This window comes from Misgurnus anguillicaudatus, chromosome 5 (assembly GCF_027580225.2).
Source record: "Misgurnus anguillicaudatus chromosome 5, ASM2758022v2, whole genome shotgun sequence".
Classification (NCBI taxonomy): domain Eukaryota; kingdom Metazoa; phylum Chordata; class Actinopteri; order Cypriniformes; family Cobitidae; genus Misgurnus; species Misgurnus anguillicaudatus.
In genome coordinates, this window is record NC_073341.2 from 12,142,241 (window position 1) to 12,156,063 (window position 13,823).

A 13,823-nucleotide genomic window follows, 5' to 3' on the forward strand; every position below is an offset into this window, starting at 1 on the left:
GTGGCCCTACTTTCTTAGAAGGTACTCTGCACAGAAGCTCTGAGATGGTAAAGCGGCACGAGGGAGAGTTCACATTTGGTTCTCTCCCAAATGGAACAGACGGGTGGAGACAGGGGATGCACTGTATATATAGAGGAAAAAGGTTGACTTTCTTCCAAATAACGCACTTTTCATTTATAAAAATATAAATACAGGCTTATAGTTTCTGCACATGTTTTTGGCACATTTAGTGTATATTTTGGGGGGGGGGGGGGTAGGACGATTCTAAGGTCCCACACACTTTTGTCAGTCGATTCGGTTCCATTAAGCAAACTTGAAAAAGTTTGAACTCAGTCACTATGGCAACTTATGCTTGGAAACTAGCCTGGTCCGGGGCAGGCTAACTCTCAGGCTAAGCCTCAGTTGTTGCTTAACTAGACTTTCACTTACACCAGGGATGGGCAATGTCGGTCCTGGTGGGCCGGTGTCCTGCAGAGTTTAACTCCAATCATAATTAAACACACCTGAAGCAGCCAATTAAGGTCTTACTAGGCATACTAGAAACTTTTAGGCAGGTGTGCTGAGGCAAGTTGGAGCTAAACTCTGCAGGACACCAGCCCTCCAGGACCGAAGTTGCCCATCCCTGACTTACACTGAACTGTAAATGCCATGATATTACTGCTGACTCTGACATTTTATTTGACTTAATAAACCACTATCAGTGTAATAATGAACTTATATACTAAATTTAACACAATTTATTACAATAATAATTAATACAATATAGACATGTGTTTAATTATATGGTATGTGATAGGCCTCTCAAATGTTTAGACTTATGCTAAAAAAATAAGTTACAATCTTATTACACCAATTTTAGGATACTACAATTCTAACAATTATATTGTTAAAGAAGTGACAAAAATTTTAATCCAAATTGCAGTGTATTGACCTACTACAGTGCTGCAAAAAGCAACACACTGACACCAACTCGACATCAATAGGAATTACATTTAGTGAAGTTGGCATTCACATTTTTCCTTTTTCCTACTTAAAAAAATATTCCCTCGGTCTTTTAAGTGATTAGCCATCGATCTCAGTTTTTAAAATAAATGATAACATGACTAACAGTGAAATAGTACAGCTAAATGATTTTATTTTGTATTAATTTGCACTTTTCTTTAACTTTTTGGTAACATGTAAAAGTAGCTTTCTTCTCTGACTAACTTTAAAGGGGCGGCGCTCCAGCGCCCCCTATTGACCAGCAGCCACTGTAACAATGTACCAACTAATATCATGTAACTTCAACTGTTTAAATGACATTGTGCATGGTAAGGATATCTATTCTAAAGACATTGGTTGTTATGTATATGCTAATAACTACACTTATTTATTATTTGAATGAACAAAACTTGCTTAACTGAATGCTTGGAATCAGTCAAACACCTGTTTTACTGAGACATATACATACCAACTTTTACTTTTGTTAATAGACATCTGCTGTTTTCTGAAAGCTGACTTTTAAATTACTTTCAAGACATTTTGTAATTTCCAAAAATTGCTTGGATTTATACTGACATGTAAGATTAGCTTCGTCACATTAAATTAAGCTACACAGGTACAGATGCAGAAATATAGGCTATAATATATAATTGCATATTTGTAGTTTGTGATGCTGTCAAAATACAATTATAAATAATAACAATACCATTTTTAATAAAGTATTTTTAATAAATTTTTAATAAAGTGTGTGTGACTTTGTTTTTTTAACTAAAGAGAGCACCACAATAAAAGTCTGCTTAGGGCACCCATTTGACCAACAGCGGCCCTGCATAGAGTAAAAATGAGTAAGCAATTTTGGACACTGACGTAAATACCATTCGTCATAAACTCCTGTGTGGCTTTATGGATTCTACTGTGAAACTGTAAAGTTTACTTTCTTACTGTTTGTCACAAATGTCTTGTTTATTGAATGAAGTTGATAATAAAGAGAACAAAAAAACTGCTTTTCATATTTATGCTGGTTTATTATATTTAATAAAAATATGCATTTTAAATAAAAGGTATCTTTTTTTAAGTACTATCCAATCCACTTTATTTATACAGCACAATTTAAACAAACATACAAGTTACCAAAGTGCTTTACAGTAATAAGAATTAAAAAAATACTTTTTTTAATGTATAAAATAACTGACAACAAGAACTAAAAAAAGTGTATAAACATAGTTTTATAGTGTTTAGCCATCATGTATAATAATAATAATAATAATAAATGAAAGGTAAGTAAATTATTCAATTCAATTCAATTTTATTCATATAGCGCTTTTCACAATAGTTAATTGCTTCAAAGCAGCGTTACATTAATAGAAACAGTGAAAAGCACAGGAAAGCGACAGATAGCAAAACATAATACACGATAGTATAAGCAGTTAAATTTTTGTTGCTGCTATGACTCAACATTATAAGCGAGCGTATTCCTAATGTAACGTCTAGAAGAGGAAGCGAAGTTAAGCCCAAGAAGGCTGCCTCCCCGGGTTAAAAAACCCCCTAGGAGAAAAAAACCCCGGGCATTTAGCCGAGGAAATAAAAAAAGTCCTAGGAGGGAAAAACCCTTGGGAGAAAAACACCCCTCTGTCTGGCTCCGCCTCTGGACTCGGACAGATTTCATGGTATCACGTTGACTGTTTTTCGCCTTTTTGAGGCGTGCATGAAGATGGTTAGTTTGTCTTTCCATTGGTCAGTCAACTCCATGACATGGGATATATCCTCCGAGTCCTATGAAGACAAATGATTATTGATATAATCTCTTATATAGTCAAGTACTGATAGATGTCTGTTTAGATGTCTAAGGGCAGTGTTTATACCTTTGAGCATTAGAGACTACTTGCTGGTGGCAAGCTTCTCATTTCTCCGATGAGTCAACGATGACCGGAAGTGAACTTCACCGAGTATTGCACAGAAATCCTGTGAAAGAACGAAAAAAAAATACGTTATTACTTTACTTACTTACTGTTTGTCGGTTCAAAGCAACGTCTGTTTCCTGAGTGTTTTATGTCATTAAAGAAACATTAAACTTACTTCTCGTCTCCACAGTGGTATCCTGACATGAAGCTAACATCCCAATTAATACTTAGATGAAAGACTTCTGCCTCACTTAATGCTCTTTAAAGACAGCTGGATCTGCAAAATGAAGAAATGTAAAGCACTTTGTATTTAGCATTCTACTTTAGTTTTGTTTCCTTTGAAAAATGACCTATAATATTTCTGTAATAAGATGAGCTGCTACTGACCTTCATTCCTTCTTGAAAAACGGGTGATCGAAGAGATCTTCTAATGTTGCGTTAATGCCAGGCTTGCGTTCCAGACACAGATCCAACATGTCTCGACACTCTGTATTAACAAAGGTAATAAGAGCAATGATTAGACATTTAGGTTCAATAACTGTTTAGTATAAGCCTCAAAAATAGAAACACTAATAAGTAATTGACATTGCGAAGTATGTCTAATTAGGAACTTGCAATTGGTGAGAATTCTTCATGAACATTCAAAAGCTTTGTTTGGGTAAAACAATGCATTTTGTTGTTAGTGCGGTTCTCTTACCATCGGATATCGTAGCGGTGTAAACGGCATCTTTGCTTGCCATCGAGCCTCCATGCAACAGTTTGAACAATAAAACACCCAACATATAGACCATGTACGAGGTAGCAAATTCTCGCTCTTTAACATAAACAAGAGGCAAGACATTATTTCATTAGTAAAACTCATCCATCAAGTTATAGTACAATGGCATCCAATCTATCTCAGTAGTGTGCTATCAGGAAACAACTTACTTGTATTGCTGTCTTCTGTGCCTCCACGGTCGCAAGGAGGGACAATCATACTGATTCCAAAATCGATTAATTTGAGTTGCATTGTCTCGGTGTTCACCAGGAAGTTGTCCAGCTTGAAGTCATAGTGATAGACGCCGTGGTCCAAGCAGTGTTTATATGCGAGCAGTGCTTGGCGCATAAAATCCCGTGCTTGGGTCTCAGGCAGACATTCTCCATTCTTCTCGAGAAAGTCTTCGAGATTAGTGCAGGGATGTGGGAACTCCATAATAAGGACGTTTTTATCTTCCTCTTCATACCAATCCAACATTTCCACAATGTGAGGGCTCTTCTCCGGTATTTTCAGTAGTACATTTGCAGCCACTTCTAGACACAGAGGCTTGGAGTATCCAGGCTAGTAACAAAGCATTAAAAAGAGGTTAGCTGAATATAGGGAAGATGTTCAATTTCTTTATCATTATTGATAAATTTATTTACAGTTTTTGTTAAAAAGTGTTACATGTCATTGTCACAAATTCTCTGTTTGGTGAATAACTTAAATATAGTGCAGAATCTTTGCTCTCAAACTTGTGGACATTATTGTATATTGTATTTTTAATATATTAAATCTTGGCAACTTACAATGTCAGCATAGACATTCTGCATACGCATCTTCTTACTGTATTTGATGGCGACCTACAAGGGAAAATAATCATATGAAAGTCATATATAATGTAGAGTTGGGCAAAACGTTTGATGAAAAGTGGGTCTACCTTTTTGCCATCAGATTTGCGAATCCCCTCGAACACTTTCCCAAAGGAACCGATTCCTATCTGATTTCCCACTTCGTATAGCAATGACATTTCTCCTGAAAAACAAACAATACAAAATTAAGAAGAAATGTTTTGTCTCACATGAACTCCAATAGCAGTGCTGCTTATAATAAAATAGATAATGGAGAGTTGTTCATTACATCCAATGCTAATTAAAGGCGGAGTCCACGATGTTTGAAAAACACTTTGGAAAAGGAGACGGGCCGACTACCAAAACACACTTATAGCCAATCAAATCAAATCAAATGCCGGGTTGCTTATGCGTGGGGCGGGTCTATCAACAGAAGGTCCAGATTCTATTGGGGTAGGGGCGTGTTTGTTAAGGTGATTTCAAATATCAACATTGGCTTTCAAACATCATGGACTCCGCCTTTAACTACTAGCAGAATAAACAAGATGTTTGGGATCAAGTAAGAGTGAAACTATTTTTAAAAACCTAAATATTTCTTTAAATAAGTAAATCAGGACAAGATAAAGAGAAAAGCTCAGGAGTCATTCTGATGAATCAAGAGAACTCAGTCCATCTGAATAACACGACATACCGAATACAGGGAGAAGGTATTACATAAACATCTGTCGTATAAACACACTTATTACGATAACTGGGCAACGGTTTGAAACAATAAAGTACAGTCGACAAAGGAGAAAATTAAAGCAGACAATAAAGAGCAGAACACAATAACATTATACTCACTTTCACCATCACTTGACTTCATGCTGGATGAACCTTCCCGAGGATCATCTTGATCTTCAGCACTCTGATCCTGGTCGAATGGACCACATTGACTATCAGCTACTTCTTGGTGTGTAAATGGATGTATTACCAAAACTGGACACAGATTTGAATCAATAAGAGAAACAGTTAACAAGGGAAACAAAGCCGACAATACAAATCAGAACATAATAACATTATACTCACTCTCATTATTGCTTATGAGGCTAGATGAACCTGACAGATCAGCTGCTTCTTGAAAAGCTGTTAGGTCCAAGGCTGATGAACCAGACTGGCAATAGTCTGGTTCCACAAAGCTCGCCGGCTCGAGTCCGATGGGACTATACTGCCTGTGTTTCTCACGAGCTGGGTGCAGGTAAGAAGAACCTGACTGACTATCAGAATGATCCGGTTGAGCATGGCGCTCATGGTCGAAAGGACCACATTTAAGATCATCCTCTTCTTGGAGCTGGCATTTCTCCAAGGAAAACAAGCTCGCCGGCTCGAGTCCGATGGGACTATTCTGCCAGTGTTGTTCACGAGCTGGGTGCAGGTAAGAAGAACCTGACTGACTATCAGAATGATCCGGTTGAGCATGGCGCTCATGGTCGAAAGGACCACATTTAAGATCATCCTCTTCTTGGAGCTGGCATGTCTCCAAGGAAAACAAGCTCGCCGGCTCGAGTCCGATGGGACTATTCTGCCAGTGTTGTTCACGAGCTGGGTGCAGGTAAGAAGAACCTGACTGACTATCAGCATGATCCGGTTGAGCATGAAGCTCATGGTCGTAAGGACCACATTTAGGATCATCCTCTTCTTGGAGCTGGCATGTCTCCAAGGAAAACAAGCCCGCCGGCTCGAGTCCGATGGGACTATTCTGCCAGTGTTGTTCACGGACTGGGTGCAGGTAAGAAATACCCGACTTAAAATCAGCCTGATCTGCCGGAGCACATGGGCTAAGGTCGAATGGACCATGATCAGCTGCTTCTTGGAAAGCTGATAAATCCAAGGATGATGAACCAGACCGGCAATAGGGTGGTTCTTGACCCGTTTGCTTCAGACCAGAACCTTTCTGCAGATCAGCTTGTTTTTTACGGGCACTTGAAAGCAGGCCGGATGGGCCTGCCTGAGGATCAAATGGCTCCACTTCATCCTCATTTGCGCAGATACAGCAAGCTTTTCTAATAGCTCGCAATGTTCTGCGCAAGAAAGCACGGATAGACTTTCTCTTCCGTCTACTTGGTTTTGGTTCTGAAAGACAAAAATAGAAAAGATGAACAAGAGATGTTATCACCAGATTAGAGCCTGATCGATATGGGTTTTTTGGAAATCCTTGAAGTAATGACACTGGGAGATAAATGAAGAGGATCTTGTTTATTAATTTATTATATCGATATTTCGATGTCAGTGTACAAAATGTATATTGATGTCTTGTCCCACCCCTATTTCTGATTAGAGATCTGTCAATTCAAATCTTACCATTACAAATCTTATATTACCACCATATTTGGGGTGTCATTATAATGGTGTAATAAACTGACCTGGTCCGCTTCTCTCCTCCTCCTCTAAAGCCCCTGAAGGGGCACTGCTCTCTTGATCAGCTGCAGTTGTAGAGACGCTCAACCTCCGTTGAGCATCTAGTACACCGCTGCCGATCACTGCTGGCCCCTGAGCTGGTGTAGACACAGCTGGACAGATCGGACACAAAGAAGACATTATAAACTCTAAAATGTAACACATTGTTACTATATAGTTTTTGTGACAAACATTATAAAACCTATTACATAAATATTTCATATATGCTATATATAGAATATTTTAAGTATAGAATGAGTGTTTTAAAATTATACATATTTAATGTGTCATTATAATAGTGTAAGACAGTGGTTCCCAATCCTGGTCCTCGAGGCCCCCTGACAGAAAGTTTTAGATGTCTCCTTTTTTAACACACCTGATTTAACTCATCAGCTCGTTAGGGAGACATGTTTACCATTTTTGAAGTAGGCTGATAAGTTGAATCAGGTGTTTTAAATAAGGAGACATCTAAAACTTTCTGTCAGGGGGGCCTCGAGGACCAGGATTGGGAACCACTGTCTTACACTATTATAATGACACATTAAATATGTATAATTTTAAAACACTCATTCTATATTTGAAATATTCTATATATAGCATATATGAAATATTTATCGAGGACCAGGATTGGGAAACACTGGTGTAAGAGACTGACCTGCAGGAAACCACTCCTCATTATCCACTGTCCCAGGAAGGACAAACCTCATGTGACGAGCTGCGGGTGTAGAGGCGCTCAACCTCGGCTGAGCATCTCGTACACCGCTGCGGGTCACTGCTTGCCCCTGAGCTGGTGTAGACTTGATGTTAGTCTGTCTACCAGCTGGACAGATCGGACACAAAGAACAAATGATAAACTTCTTTAAAATCTAACACATTGTTACGGTATAGTTATTGTGGTATTTTGACAAATGTTACAAAACCTATTACATAATATTTAATATATGCTAGTGTCAATGTGTGTTATTCCACATTGTTACTGCGTTTATTTTTATTGTAAAATGTGGAGAAATATATAGAATGAGTGTTTTAAATTATATATATTTAATGTGTCATTATAATAGTGTATGAGACTTACCTGCAGGGACCCACTCATCATTATTTACTGTCCTAGGAAGGACAGACCTCATGTGACGAACTGCGGGGGCAGAGACGCACAACCTCCGCTGAGCATCTCGTTCCCCACTGCTGGTCACGAGCCCTTGAGCTGATGAAGACATGATGTTACTCTGTCCATCAGCTGGACAGACCGGACACAAAGAACACATTATAAACAATGTTTTTAAACATTACTATTACTATTAATTGAATAAACTATGTGAACTATTTTACTTAATTCAAAAAACATCACATGAACAATTTCATAATTTAATACAAATTTAATTGAAAAATAAAAACAATAACACCAAAAATACTAAACGCCACCCTGATGCTATGCTACACTTAAGACAGGAACACAGTAACTTCATTCTATTGTCTGTAGAGCTATATACATACATACATACATACATACATATATATACATACATACAATTCAATTAAAAGAAACGTTGAGCCATTGTCAAACTGTGCTTTTGTTTCGTACAAACGTGAAATATCAAGATTTTGAAAAGCTAAAAACACAAGTCGCAACCATAAAAAACCCCGATCATCCACGACATACATAATATATTAGAGCCCTGCATTGCAGCCATTTACGCCCCTCTGGTCAGGTTTCGGGCCAATTTTAACATCACAGTCAATACGCAGGCAGGCTTCGGGCTTTTTTAGGCTTCTTCGTCTTTTATATTTTTCAATTCAATTAAAAGAAACGTCGAGCCATTGATGATTGTTAAAGAAAAACGTGTCACCTATCGCACAAGTCCGCTACGCACACACATACATTCACAAGGTACCTGTTGCAAAGGTGTTTAGCGTCTCTGCCCGCAGCACAGGGGAAAATATAAATGGAGGACTTGATTAAAACCTTAAATACTGCACATAATCTATGCACACATTATCTAAGACACAATCTATAAAATACTTCTTTCTGTAGTCATGTAAGAATGCTGTGTATTTTTTTCTTGTTTGAGATTGGACTTCTTTTTTAGTTTAACCTAACTGTTGGATACACGAATAGCCATGTTCTGTGTTAAAGCATTACATTTTAATTGATGCATAGTGAATGTGTAAGGTAAGGCAACCTGCATGTTTATTTCGTGTCATGTTTATTTCGTTTTGTTTTGATTGTATAGCCCTTTTCATTATTGTTCTGCACTCCGTTACGACTGCGAGCAGCAAAGCAGCCTGCCTCCGCTTTTTAAAAATAATCTGTGTTGATAATAAATATTTAAACAAACATTGTTATATGCTGAAAATATATATTTTATATAAATGTTATTTTAGGCAAGTGAAGTGTTAATTTGAGAGGCACAACTGATCAAACATGTCGTTAACTTGCAGTCGGCTGCAAACCGTTTGGTCATCATCAAAAACCTTAATTTAACAAACACAAAATGCTCTAAAATGTAAGAAATAAAAGATATTAAATTATTTTGACAGTAAAAACAAAACTGAACTGCTTTAATTGCTGTAAGAGTTTTTTTTCGCTATTTCTGCTGATTTCTTTTGCAAAATCTTTGCAGAATTTTGCTGAATAATTTTTAAATCTTTTAAAAAGAGAATGGGAGCTATGAATATTACAAAACAATAAAATATTTTATAATAAATATATATAGCCTAATATTACATGGCTGTAAAGTGTAATAAAAATACTGAAGTGAATAGAAGTTCTTCACTTCGAGATGATTTCTAATCGTGATCAAAAGTTTGAGCAAAACAATCGTGATAATATTTTTTCCTGGAATCGTGCAGCCCTAATATATATATATATATATATATATATATATATATATATATATATATATATATATATATATATATATATATATATATATATATATATATATATATATATATTAGGGCTGCACGATTCCAGGAAAAATTATTATCACGAATGTTTTGATTTATATATATATATATATATATATATATATATATATATATATATATATATATATATATATATATATATATATATATATATATATATATATATATATATACACACACACACACACACACACACACACACACACATATATATATATACACATATATATATGTGTGTGTGTGTTATGGGGTGGAACGGTTCACATTTCGCATGGTTCGGTATGTATCACGGTTTCGGGTATTTTATTTAGTGACAAACTTATTTTTTGTCTAAAAAAAAACCAAATAAAAAACATCTGAGCTTTTCCATCAGAAGTAAGTTAAAGGTTTCTTATAACAGTGTGAAATGTGAGTGTTGTCTGTTTGCGGTCTTTATAGCAAATGCATAGGGTCAAATAGTTCAATTAGTGTTGCTGTCGAATAAGGCTTAGATTTTTGTTAATTACTGCAAGTTTACATCAAATATTAGTGGTGCACACGCTTGCTTCATGGTATCTGTGGTCATCTTAGCTCCTCCCCTCCATCAAGACTTCAGTTTATACAGAAATGTCTTCCATTTATACTGAAATAATTTCCTTTTTAACTGAAACTTTGTATGTATATGCGAGTGTTTATAGGTGTATGCATGGATCAAGTTTGCATGTGCAAGTTATTCACAAGTGTATATGTATGCATTACTAACCTAAGATGTATTTGTATGAATTTCACATAAGTATGCACACGTGTATTATAGGTATTTGCTTAAACATCCAATGGTATACATGTATATGTTTATATGTGTGTATGCATGCTTTTATATATGAATTCATAAGTGAAGCATGATTTTCTAGCAGCGTGGCCCCTCATAGTTATCCGTAGTTAACATTGTATACATTATATAGTACACATTTTACACAGTAACATTAGCTTAGTGTAGTTTCACTACAAAAGTCCAGCTAAGCTGGTGAGCAGGTTTTAGCTGGTCTTCCAGCTTGGTTTTAGCTGGTATTGCAAGCTGGTCTAGCTGTGTTTTGGTCACTTTTTAAGCTGGTCTAACTGGAATTAGCTGGTCATGCTGGAACACCAGCTTATCCACCAACTTGACCAGCTTTGCCAGTCTGAGAGGACCAGCTGCTGCCACCTTCAACCAGCTAAAACCAGCTACCAGGTTATGCTGGTCTTTGCTGGATTTTTCAGGAGGGTTTTGATAGGCTTTATCTATGATTTGATCTAAAGTTATCTACTTGTTGTTTATTTTACTTGTTAGCACAAATAAACTGCTCTAAAAGTATCTTGTTATTGATTCTTTGAAGTTTACCGGAAGTTACGTTTGTTGAAAGGAGTTTGTTTATGTTTACACGCTGTAATGTACTTACATTAATGCACCACTAGATGGCACTCAAACTTCGTGAGTTAAATATACGTGTGGTGTGATAAAAGAAGAAAGTCATTCATCTTCTCACGGTTATGAGTGAGATTTATTAAAGTGTGTTTGACTTCATGAAGGGCTACGCAGACCCATCAAAGAATGAACTGAATGCATGCTGACATAAAACGACACGTCGTGCAAATTAGTAGTAAAAACAGTTCGTGCATTCCGTTTTTTTGCCCCGTGCCCTCCTCCCTTCAAAATAGCAATTCACCAAACCAAGGCTATGGTTACGTCATTTAATCTTCTTACCACCGATCCCATATATTATTAGCTACTTACTCTATCACACGTGCTGCTACAGCTAAAATGCTCATATATCACAACAACGCACAACACGCTTTAAATAACATATTGATAAAACATAATGGAAGCAATTTGACAAATGAATATGCTTATCGCGTCTGAGAGAAACCGTTACTAGACAACAGCACTTGCCCAAGTGCGCGCGCGACGAGTCTAAAGAGAAATCACACACTGTTTTGTTTATAACACAACAAATTAGACATAATAACAAACCTAACATTATAAAACGCCATGTTTTACCTTATTATGACATTGACTAAATAATTCAGATATCAATATTGAATTCAGTAGCTTCGGTTTCTAAACTTGAAAGAGTTACCTCACCTCGGCCATCCCTTACGAAAATTAACCATGGTTTTACTGTGGTAAAAGTGTTTTGAAAATGTTTTTTTTGTGTGTTTTGATTACACTACACTACAGTGACCATGTTTTTGTTTTAACTGTAGTAAAAACCATGGTTAATTTCCTAAGTGATATGATGGCGGCAGGGCCGTATAAAGAAACAGACATTCGCCTCACATAAACAATAAAACACGTATTAAATCAACTACAACAAAACGTCTCATGCTAATACGGGTCTTTAATTCCACCAACAATTCACAGTAATAATAAAAAATACATACCAGCCAGATAGCAAAACGTCCGTCCGTATAGCGTTAGCATATTAAAGTAAGTTACTCACTCGCCATTAAAATAAAGCTACTAAACTTAATTTCCATTTAATTTTGCATGTGTTTTTCTCTAACACGAGTTAAATGAGCTGACGATGACAAACCCGAAATGTGATAAATATGTGACCGTGCGGACCAAAAGGTTAATTAGTTGAAGGCCGTTTCCCTTCGGAGGTCGCATTTATAGGCCGCATACGTCATCAACGCTGTCTTATTGCAGAATAACAATTATAAAGTTGACTATTATTCTTAGTTAATCGTAAATTGTTGTAATAAGCTTAAGACTTGTGAATGTAATGCTCAGTTAACTTAAACCAAACTTGACGACGTATGCAGCTTGCATATGCGACCTCCGTTGGCTGCAGCCTTCTGATGGAGAAACGGCTAAATATTTACTGACCTCCAAAGCTCCACTCATCTTCCGGTACAGCCCCCGGTAGGGCAAAGGTTTTTCGATCCGCTGCAGGTGCAGATGTGTTCAACTTCCGTCGAACATCTGCACCGCGGCCGGTCTCGAGATCCCTTAGGTTAGACATGATGTAAATGTCTATAAGTCTATTCGACAACAGTCAGGTGTTGCTTGACAAGTTGCTTGAACAGACTTGAGGTAAATCGTTTGAAATTGACTTGTAAAGTCGGGAGAGCCAGTGGTAATCTTAGCTTGCGCTCAGAGAATCACTAGTGAACAGAATATGCAAGAGCGAGCCTTTTTATATGGTCGGTGACGTCACACATTCCATAGAACGCACACTGGGGATTCTAAGGACTTGTCTCTATGACAACATGACAACAGAACATTATTACACACACACACATATATATATATTTTTTTGTACATTTATCATATCATTGTGTTAATATTGAACAACTATGTATGGATATTTATAACTGTTTTCACCATTACATTTTTTTCCAATTTTTTCCTAAAAGGACATTACATATGGACTGATTAAGGACAATAATATTAATCAGTATTTGGTTAATACTTATGCTGTGAAAACTTACATACACAAATCAAAATACATGAAAGTTAAACTTATATTTTATGCATTTCATAATTATTATTTCCTTTACCAAAGCAAAAACAAAAATACCACAAAATTTTCTTTATAAATAAAAAATATGAGCTTGATCAAAAGTCCTAGCTCTCAAAGTTGTATTAATTATTTTGTTTTCTACAGGCTGTACTGTTCCTTTCAATGCAATATAAAGGTGTATTGTACTTTAATGCCACATTGTTTCTACATGTTAATTTTGCTCAATCTAGGTTGACCACATGTTGCAATAAAGCATAGTCTTTGCTGTTGCAGGACAATTTTTGTGGGACACAAGCAAGAAATATTCTACTGTCACTATTATATATAACGGTTCATTTTAAATTCCGTCTTTTTGCAGTGATGTTCACCAGACTTCATATCGCTAATACACCTGGCACAGGTTCTATGCAAACCAACTAATCTAAATATAAAGAAGTGTGGAAAAAATCTTATAAGTACATTTGCAAATAAACACGTACATTCCCTTAAAAAAGACACAACGATTAAA

General features: G+C 36.4%; 1 protein-coding gene and 1 long non-coding RNA gene across 2 annotated transcripts; both read right to left on the minus strand.

Moving 5' to 3' along the window:
- Positions 1-1,982: 1,982 nt before the first annotated feature.
- Positions 1,983-2,943, minus strand: LOC141363920 (uncharacterized). The gene is made up of 2 exons (XR_012369577.1): positions 2,844-2,943; positions 1,983-2,754 (listed from the first exon to the last, which is right to left on the minus strand). It is a non-coding gene; the product is annotated as an uncharacterized lncRNA (long non-coding RNA).
- Positions 2,944-3,271: 328 nt separating this feature from the next.
- Positions 3,272-13,087, minus strand: LOC129413738 (uncharacterized). Its single transcript, XM_073867560.1, has 11 exons — positions 12,679-13,087; positions 7,981-8,142; positions 7,561-7,725; positions 6,872-7,018; positions 5,538-6,581; positions 5,313-5,447; positions 4,559-4,653; positions 4,428-4,481; positions 3,810-4,200; positions 3,580-3,696; positions 3,272-3,369 (listed from the first exon to the last, which is right to left on the minus strand). Exons 1-11 carry the CDS (start codon positions 12,812-12,814, stop codon positions 3,272-3,274), a joined length of 2,544 nt encoding a protein of 847 aa, XP_073723661.1. The 5' UTR covers positions 12,815-13,087.
- Between the last annotated feature and the right edge of the window lie 736 nt (positions 13,088-13,823).